At 37.5% G+C, this 10,844-nt stretch overlaps 1 protein-coding gene across 1 annotated transcript; it reads left to right on the forward strand.

The window, feature by feature from the left end:
- The first annotated feature begins 454 nt into the window (after nucleotides 1-454).
- On the forward strand, nucleotides 455-10,461 carry C5H5orf46 (chromosome 5 C5orf46 homolog). Its single transcript, XM_076857644.1, has 3 exons — nucleotides 455-527; nucleotides 4,952-5,102; nucleotides 10,413-10,461. The coding sequence occupies exons 1-3, from the start codon at nucleotides 455-457 to the stop codon at nucleotides 10,459-10,461; spliced, it is 273 nt and encodes a 90-aa protein (XP_076713759.1).
- The last annotated feature ends 383 nt before the right edge of the window (nucleotides 10,462-10,844 follow it).

Here is a 10,844-nt window from a genome sequence, read left to right on the forward strand (position 1 = left end):
AGATGGGGGATTGGCTCAGAGCATGGGGAGAGCCCAGCACACAGAGGGTGTAGAAAAACACCTTGCTCTTCAACACTAGTGATTCTGCCTGATATGCATCTGAGCATCCATGCTGGCCATGGAAATTCCCTCAGAAGCTGTACTCTCGTGCAGTTTATAGATACACCTGAGAAAAATCAAGAGAGTTTTTCTTTCCCTATTTGAATATATATATATATATATATATATATATATATATATATATATATATATATATATATATATATATATATATATATTAATTGGTTTTGAAAGATAGGGCAGGGCTCATTAGCAGAGATCCCAGAGCAAGCTGTGCGGACATCTTGAGCAACCTAGATTCCATAGTAGATATGTCATTATGTGCCCTATAAATGAAGCAAAGCTTCAGGTGCATCTGAGCAATTTATCTGCATCAATCCCCAGTATTACAAGAATGGCTGTCTCAGTCCTTCGGCTGACATTTTTTCTGGGACTCCTTGTCTTAATCCTGACCTGCCACGCTGCAGGTAAGTGCTTCTGTTCACAGCCCATGAACTGTGCAGCAGTTAGAGGGATGGGCAGAAGTTGGCACTGATTCAGAATATAGATAGGGAGAGCTTTGGGCACCTGAGAACACAGGACTGGGAGACAAAAGGCACATCTTCTAACAAAGAAAGGATTTTTTTATTAAAGTCAGTGTCAACTAAAGCCTCTATCTTCAACAAATGTATGAAATTTGGAATGATTTTTTTTCTTGTGTATCATATCATATAGTGACACTATTGTATTATAAATTCCTTGAGACCTGGGGTATGTTTTCCTAATGATAATAACAAATAGTTTTTGATGGAAATAAGACTTCTCAGCTGGGTCCACCACTAACCTAAAATATGACTTAAACATGCTACTTAATATCTCTTGGCATCATACATGCCAGGAAACATTAATAGTTAATTTTCCCATAAAGTTATTATGAAAGTTAAATACAGGAAAAAATTGGAATAGTATTTGTCCATAACAAGTACTCAATAAATATTAACTGTTATTGTTATCAAATATAATCTTAAAAGAGCCTCATAATATATCTGTGAAGTAAATATGCCTGGTTTTATCATTTTCCAACTTACAGGATAATAAACTGAGTTTGCAGAGGGAAAATTACTTAGGCATAGACACAAGTGGAAACGGCATCTGATAGTGACACCTGGGTGACTAGATTCTTTCCATTATAACTAAACAGCACCTACCTCTTTCATATCTGACCCAAACAAGGCAGTGTACAGCATTCTCAATAGCTAATTTTTTTTTCTTTGCAGAAGACTGTGAGTTCCTGACTTTACTCAATTCAAAAATGGCCAGAAAACACAGATAGTACAAATGTTTAGCAATAGAGTCCTCTGAATGCAAGTCAGCAGCATTCACACCTCCAGGCCCCTCACTGTTCATCAGCACCACACACAGGCAGATGCTATGACAGAATGACTCTAGAGGGGGACATAGAGACATTACAGTTCCTTCAACACCAAAAGTAATCAACATGGTGAAAGGTGATATTCATATCATATTGAAATAATCCAGTTTCTATTTCGTATGAACTCTGAAACTATAGGTAAACCAGTTCATTGGTTTGAGCCTTGGTTTCCTCATCTATAAAATGAGACAATTATCAATTTTACCAGATAGAATGGACATGCTGTGTGTGTGTGTGTGTGTGTGTGTGTGTGTGTGTGTGTGTTTGGGAACTGAACTGAGCCCAGGGGTGTTCTGTCTCAGAGGTATATCCCCAGCCCAATAGCTCTCTTCTCCTTAAGTTGTCCACACTGGTTTAAATTCATGATCTTCTTGCCTCAACTTCCTGAGTGGCTGGATTTCCTGGCACATGCCAACATGCCCAGCCAAATGAACATGCTTTTATAATCACTTCGCAGGTAAATGGATGGTGTTGGAGAAGATAATGCTAAGTGAAGTTAGCCAATCCCAAAAAAACAAATGCCAAATGTCTTCTCTGATATAAGGAGGCTGACTCATAGTGGGGTAGGGAGGGGGAGCATGGGAGAATTAGATTAATTTTAGATAGGGCGGAGGGGTGGGAGGGAAAGGGAGGGGGCAGGGGATTAGCAAGGATGGTAGAATGTGATAGACATCATCATCCAAAGTAAATGTATGAAGACATGAATTGGTGTCAACATACTTTATATGCAACCAGAGATATAAAAAATTGTGATGTATATGTGTAATAAGAATTGTAATGCATTCCACTGTCCTTTATTTTTTTAAATGTCAATTAAACAATTACAAATGTAAAAAAAAAGAAAACCATACAAAATATACAGACATCAGCAATACTATATTTGTTCAGATCTTTATAATCACCTTGACTAAGAAATTCAACCAGATAGTTAATATAAATTAGTAGTAAATTAACTATTTTGTATGATTTGATGATTCGTTTCTAGGAAATAACAATCTGTTGATATTTTGATGACATATTTTAAATTTTTAAAATCTCCTCAAGTATTAGAGGAGAAAATGAGTTACAAATCACTGTGGTAAATAATAATGCAGCAAACATTTATGTGAGGTTATCATGGACCCGGTACTGTGGTAAATGTTACAGATGGATGGACAGATAGACAGAGATGAAAGATCTATAAAATATTTTCAATCCTGACAACAGCATAAGAATGAAATTGAGAGATAATATTTGAGGCTTGTGGGAAAGCCACATGGCTAATGTTTTATTGAAGACAGGAAAAAAAAACTCAGGCTGTAGGACTCTAACCCATGTGATGAACCACACTCTAATCTCTCAATATGTGTGTGGTTCACAGACTGAGGCTAAGATTTCCATCTTTATACACTCCAACCCCAGGTTTCTTACATATTGAAAAGCTAGTGTTTAGTGAAATATTAAAATAAAAAGTCAATAAAATTAAATTGTTATGCAAATAGATAGAAACATAGAAAAAACTCAACTTTCACATAAGGAATTACTACTTTGCACCTGACAATGTTTTCAGAAAAGAAATTTCATGGAGAGAGAAATTTATCATGTGAATAATATTCTCTGTGGAGATAAAACATTCAGGTTCAAACCCCAGCTCAACCACTTTCTAGATGAGTAATTTTATTTTATTTCCCTGAGCAGCTGTGTTCTGTTCTGTCAAACTGCAATGCTATCCCTGAGCAGACTGAAGATAGATCAAGTGAAGAAAGCCCCAACCCAGAACCTATAGAATAGGCATCCACACAAGGAGGTCTGGCTCCTTTTTCTCTTGAGGAAAACAAATAAACTCTGGGCACTGTGAGCACACTGCGGTTTATGTGAGGGTCATGTAATGTCTGTATTTGTCCTTTTTTTTTTTTTTTTTTTTAACCATAATTCTTGGATAAAAGCTGTGCACATAAGGATTCTTTTGAATGAAAGAAACAACAACTGGATAAATGAGAACATGACAGTTAAGTTTATCTATTTTAGTTTGCAGAATTGAATGCCAATAAGTTTTTAATAATAGTTTATATTTTAGGATATAATATGGATGCAAGGATGGTAACAAAAAGTTAGTTAAATGTCTTTCCATCTGAAGTCATGGGGATGGATACATGATCTAGAAGGTGGGGCTTTATGATTCAAAAGTTGTGATTGGGTTTCCAGAGAAAATGCAAGATACATTTATATTTGAATTTTAGATAAGTGATAGATAATATTTAATACAAATATGTACTGAATATTGCATCAATCATTCTCATAATAAAAATGGTTGTGGTTTATCAGAAATTTAAATTTAACTACACATCATATATATTTATGTGCCATGTCTGGTCACAGCACTTGTCAAGATATAATAAAATTAAAATACAAAATCCTACTTTATTCTGTTCCTAGGCTCATTGTACATATTGTAGCTATTGTCACTCTTCCATCCCTTCTTGTCCAAAAGTAAAAACCACTAAGCAAAGCCCAAACATCCCAAGGAACCTGCATAACACCAGCCCCACTCTCTGGGTCTTTGGCCCTCACTTTAAAGGGAACTTAATTAAAGGACTCAGGGCAAGTGGACTACCATTGCGGTCTCAACTTCTTTTACTCTTTGTGAGGTTTTCTGTGAATTCCTAATCTTTTTGGTTTTTCAGCCCCGAGAGGAAAAATACACACCTCATAAGATTGACTATGGACAAAATCATGCAGCACTTACAAAACCATTATATACAACAATATTTGGTGACATACAAGTGATAGAATTTGTCACTATTATTATACTACTTTCACTCTTATAAAAGAAGATTATACAATTCGTTACAGAGTGCTTTAAAATCCAGATTTTTAATGCCAGCCAAACATGGGCTTGAATTATATTTCTGCCTCTTACTAGGTCTGACTTTTAATAGGTTTCTATACCTCTCTCTAGTTCCATTTCCTTATCTTTAAATTGGGATAATAAATTTTTCCTACCTCACAGAGTTGTTGTGATGATAACATGAGAATGCATGCAGATGGTCCATCACCCACCTCTGGTACAAGGTCGGAGTCATCGAGTGCTACCCATTGGTACTCCATCTTCATCATTGTTATTCCTACCATAGCCGTGGGGGTTACATGGAAAGCCAGACATTCTGTATTTCAACCTGGGCACTGCTCCTGCTAACTGCTTAACTCTAGGAAAGGCACTTAATTTCTCTGAGCCTCTGTTTTCTCATCTACAAAAGGGAGCCATTGTCTATCTCAGTATTCATGTGGGTCTGTTTATTTGATTTTAGGAATAGATGAGATGGTGCTTGTGAAGACTTCAACTTCATTCAGCAGGAATGAAAAGTTCAGTTTACTATAACTATAGGAGGCCACAAAATTACTGAGAGAGGCACAAAGGGCTCTGAGGATCCCCTACATGGCAAAGAGACTTTCCTTTCTTGTTGCTTTGAATCACCTCTGATATTCTGTTCTGTTTTTCAGATGACAAAGCAGAAGAAAACTCTGTGAGCAAGCCAGAGGATTCAGGCAAGAATCCAGAGCCAGATTTCCCCAAATTTCTGAACCAACTGGGCACAGAGATCATTGAGAATGCATTCGAGTTCATCCTCCGTTCCATGATGGCCCGGGGAACGTAAGCATTGATACCAGCCTTGCTTGGTCCAGTTCTCTGTATATTGAGACCCCATTGCAGCCAGGTATGGTAGCACACACCTATAATCCCAGCAGCTCTGGAGACTGAGGCAGGAGGATCACAAGTTTAAAATCAGCCTCAGCAATTTAGCAAGGCCCTAAGCAACTTAGAGAGAGCCCCATCTCAAAAAAATTAAAAAAAAATAAAACAATAAAATAAAATAAATTTTAAAACCTTGCATTGAAATGAATAAAAAACAAAGTTTAAGGCACAAGCCAATAAATTGTTTTCCATCGAAAAACCTTGCTCTACTTTAAGATGTATTTGGCATCTCAATGAATTGTTCTTAACTCTTTTGGGGTAAATTCATTCCCATGAAGTGATTCCACAAGATATTTGTTCTACTTTCAAGACCAGATAGAAGGAAAGAGAACACTGAACCAGGGGACAGAAGGCCAAGGTCTGGTCCTGACTCAGCTGCTATTTTACCAGGTGGTGGTGGACAAGCCCCTCCCTCTCTGAGTGCCTTCCTTGGTTCATCTGTAAAGTTGAGGGAATAAAGGACCCACTAGTGCTGTGAATGGGGTGAAGACAAGGGGTGGTGGTAGGCTCATTAGTGGTGGGCGCTGAGAATTCCTGTGTTTATTTTCTAACTTGAGTAGCTTAAGAGGGCCAAGAGAAGCAGCTGGTAACCTCTCAGAGAGAATCTGGAGAAGCTCCCCATGTGGAGTGTTTTTGTCATGCTGGATGGCCTTAGTGAAGAGTCACACCTCCCACTGGCTTTCCAATGTCCTCAGCCTGCTTCCCAGTTCCTGTGCCCAGCTCCCAATACAGCTCCCTTCCACCTACATGGCTCTGATTTTACACCATTACTTCACCTCACTCTTCATTCTCCTCAAGCTAATGTCCCCAGTTTCAGCTCTCCAAGACCAAGCACACTCTCCTGTAAACTTCCAGGTGGTTTCCATCTCCTCTCAGCCTCTTCTGATTCTCTCCTGCATAGACCCCTGAACTGAGTTTGACACACTGTGATCTATTACCCACCTGCTTCAGGATCTACCAGACAATTTATTTAAAAAAAAAAAAAAAAACAACTGAGGTTTCTTTATTCCATGTTGCATCTACCTGAAGGCATCTCCCGTGCTTCTTTGAGGAGCTTTCCACAGGATACTGAGATGGAAGCCAGGCCTCACCAGATGCTCTGGTATGCACTGCTGTGCCTTAAAGTTCCACATAGCCTTTACATTTTTTATTCATATTTTATGTATGTGCAAATCCTTGCATTTTCCTGGAGAAAGGGTTAATGACTTTTATTACATTCTCAAAGATAACCAATAGCAAATACAAATAAAGAACCACCTTGTGGGCATTTTTGTAATCTCTGATCTGCTTAAATCAATATATTTGACTGGACAGCATTTTACATATGATTCTGCTCCAGAAATTGCTAAAACTCACAGGTGTTTTTTTTTCTTTGTTCTAATTAGTTATACATGACAGTAGAATACACTTTGATACAACAAATACAGATGGAGTATAATTTCTCATTCTTCTGGTTGTATATGATGTAGAATCCCACTGGTCATATAGTTATATATGTACAGAGGGTAAGAATGTCTGATTCATTCTACTATCCTTCCCCCTTTACTTCCTTCTACCTAATCTAAATTAAATCTATTCTTCCATAATACCCCCCACCCCACCATTAAGAATTAGCATCCATATATCAGAGAAAATATTAGGCCTTTGTTTTTTTGATGTTGTTGTTTGATTGTTTCTTTGTTTGGTTTGGCTTATTTCACTTAGCTTGATATTCTCTAGCTCTATCAATTTACCAGCAAATTCCATAATTTCATTATTCTTTAAGGCTAATATTCCATTGTGTGTGTGTATATATATATATACACACACACCACATTTTTAAATATCCATTCATCTATTGAAGGGCACTTAGGTTGGTTCCATAGTTTAGCTATTGTGAGTTGAGCTGCTATAAACATTGATGTGACTGCATCACTGTAATATACTGATTTTAAGTCCTTTGGGTATACACTGAGGGAGGGATAGTTGAGTAAAATGGTGGTTCCATTCTAAGTTTTCTGTGGAATCTTGATACTGCTTTCCATAATGGTTGCACCAATTTGCATTCCCACCAGCAACATATGAGTGTACCTTTTCCCCCACATCCTCGCCAACATTTATTGTTGTTTTTATTGTTACAAATCCTATTGTCGTTGCTTTTGCAATTGTTGCTTTCCCATGGTTGTTAATGTAAACTAGAAGGAAAGTAATAAGAAAACAATGAGTATCATTCATTGCATGCAAAGTACAGATTCAACTGCAATTGAGTTAATATTATTACATTATCAAAACAGGAAGTTGAACAATGATACTTCTTTTTATTTCTTCCCTTAGATTTTTCTGGATATAAAATGGCACACTTTTCATTGTGTTTAGCCCGAAAGTTTACTGATCCATTAAGGAGTTTCTGTCCAGTCCAGGCTCAGGAATTCCACTTCATTTTCTATACTTTCTCTTTCCCTTGATATATTCTGATCAAATGGCATTCTTTCTGTTGCTGAAACTTAAAATCATGATACGTTCTCTGCCCTCTTATTCTCTTCTGTCTGAAATGCTCTTTCCTTTTCATGGTGTCTGATCCTAGAGCTCATCTAAAAGTCACCACCTCAGAAAAGTATCCTATGACCCTCCTGTTAATTCCCTCCCCTTACATGCATATTCTCTGTTAGTCTCTAACCCTTTACCTTGTCATCGTGCCATTGGAACTTTAGTCTCTTCAAAAATAATTGATTTACTTTTAACTGTGTAGCTAAATGAAAGTAAAAATCAGGTAGATCTGTCTAGTTCACTATGATGTCAGACACTTAATTAATAGCTATCAATTGATCAATTAGCTAATTAAGGAAAGAGATCTTAGAGATCAGACCTAAAACCCATTTACCAACTTGATTTGGAAAATATGAAGGATCTTTGCTCAAAACACAACACTAGCTCAAAACACAAATCTAGTTGATGGCGGTGAGGACCTAAGACATACGCAGGACTCCCTGTGCAAAGAAGGCTACAAATATAATGGGGATGGTGGATGGGAAGATGCCATCAAATAATGTCGCTATACTTAATATGTGCAAAGAAGAAACAGGAGTTGTGAATGAAACACCTAAACTGTAAAAAATCTGCACTGTAAATCCCTTTTCCAAGTGACATTGCCCAAGGCAATGACACCTGCACATGCCTAGCAAGATAAATATCTGTTACATATCACAGGCCATTTCCAGAGGAAAGGAACCAGTGTGATGAGGGAAGTGTTTACAGCAGACATGAGATTTAATTAGGGCTTTGAAGGATTAAGTGAGATTTGATTCAAAACAGAGAACAAGAGGAACTGTGAAGTTCCATAAAAATGGGAATTTTGCTTTGTTTACTCCAACATATCTGATGCCTGAGTAGGGTATCAGGCACATAATAAATGTGAGATGCATGCTTTTGAGACTCAGGACAGTCCAGGTGTCTCCCCTGCTTGCCTCTGCACTACCTGGGATCTATGCAGGCTGCCTCCCACTCACCATCCTTCTCAGCAATGTACCTAATCCTACTCCCCTCACCCTTTGAGGAGCCTTAGATTTTTGTGAGTATATCCCCTGGGGGGTTCCATGACATGATTTCTCATTCTCTCCCTATCTCAAGCCATTTCTTCTCACTCTATGTTTGACTTTTTGTCACACACCCTCACCTTAAATGTCACCGCTCCTCGAGGCTCCAAATGGTCCTGATTTTTCACTTTGCAGCTTGCACACTGGGAATTTCCCTGTAACTAAGGAGTTTCTAATTCACATCTCTATTGTACTTAGTTTTCTTCGCTCCAGACTAAAATGACCAATTTCTTGCTATAAAACTCCACCTAGTTTTTCCACCAACACCTGTAAACATAAACCTGGCCTCTCTCTCAAAGCCAGGGTCCTCCTTATCCAGGAAGTCACATTCCCACACCTTCAGACTCCAGCAACCTCCAGGTCTTGTTTCTTTCCTGCCCATCACCACCTTCATCCAAGTGCTACAGCGTACTCTACCCTCGATTTTCTTCCTATGCCCTTCCTTTTCTTCAACTCCACCAACTAGTTGATCTAGTTGATTCTGCCATGGTCTCTTTCATGAGTTCTTTTCATTAGATTTCTGTTAGTTTTACCATTTTTTGGTCGCTCTTCACTCCAATCTATCCTCTACCTACCACCAGAGCTTTTTATAAAAAATGCAAATTTGGCCACATTTCTGCCATGTTTGAAACTTTCCTTGAATTTCTGCTGCTTTCAAAAAGAAGTAAATACATCAGACTGATGGTAAAGTCCTTTCCCTGATGTGTCTATTTTTCAGTCATATCTCTCACCCCCTGCCACCACACACCCAACAGCCCAGCAACAGATGATTTGTGTTTTCAGAGCAGATGATGTGGGTGTAAACTCCAGTGTCTTTACACATGCTATTTTTCTTCTTCCAGCAATGTGTTGCCCCCAAGCCCCAAAACTACTATGTTTCCATCATTTTCTAAAGTCCAATTCAAAAACAAGGTCTCAGAAGAAGTCAGAAGACCCTACAATTACAAAACTTAGTTTTTCACATTCTAAGATCCCCAAAAATGCACTGAAAGGATCTTTATAGCTGCATTTTCTCACATTATTTTAAATTACTTGCATCTGACTGTGTTGGTTTCCTCCACTAGACTGCAAGCTCTTCACAAACCACATTTTAGTCATTTTTACCTTCTCAGAAGCTACACAGGTACCCAGTCTTTGAGAAGTAGAGGATTTATGGCATTAGTAATGACTCTGATGATGTACATTTTAAACTTTGCTTTGCCATCTATCAGCCACGTGATTTGAAAACAAAGTTTGAACTTTTTGAGCTTCACGGATTTTTTTTCACATGTAAAAAGATAAAATAAGAATTCATTCAACAAATATTTATTAATTTAGTTATGTGCCAGGCATTGTTCTAGGTGCTGGAGATAGAATTCTGAATAAATATACCAAAATACCTGCCTTTATGGATATGCCTTCCTATGTGAAATGACACCTAACTAATATGTTTGTTGGCAAGTTCAAAGAGATGATTATGCATAAATTGCTTGTTGACTACAAATTGTTATGGAAATCTTTATTCATATTTCCTTCTCTCAGAAAAATCTTGAGGAAAAAACTGTAACTCAATCATTATAAGACAGTGTAGTGATGATTCTAGCATTAAGTCTAAGTCATAACTCAGTATTGTATTTTTCTCTATTTTTCCTTTTAGTGGATTCTTTGAACTTGGTGAAAACCCAGGAGAACAGCCACCAAAGTGACCTCTCAGGTGATTTAATTTATAATTTACAACTAAAATAAGAGTATATTAGACAAAGAAAAAAAGGGATTGACTAATTTCATTTAATGACTGGGGATACCCATGCATAACTACAAACAAAATAATTGTTTTGTTCTCACTTTGTCCCTATGGTTTATTTTTTTAAACTAATTATAAATGGATATGCATTAAGTTGGTGTTGATAACTCAAGGATTTCTTAGGGAGGAGGCAAACTTGTTGAATAACATAAATAATCATTAATTGTTAAGAGAGCTGGTTCCTGATACAATTCTGTCCCATAACAAACTCCTGAGATGATCAATTGACAAAGATAAAGGTTAATTTGGGCTCCCAGTTCTGGATATATCAATTTGCCATTGGTG

This window comes from Callospermophilus lateralis, chromosome 5 (genome assembly GCF_048772815.1).
Source record: "Callospermophilus lateralis isolate mCalLat2 chromosome 5, mCalLat2.hap1, whole genome shotgun sequence".
Lineage (NCBI taxonomy): Eukaryota > Metazoa > Chordata > Mammalia > Rodentia > Sciuridae > Callospermophilus > Callospermophilus lateralis.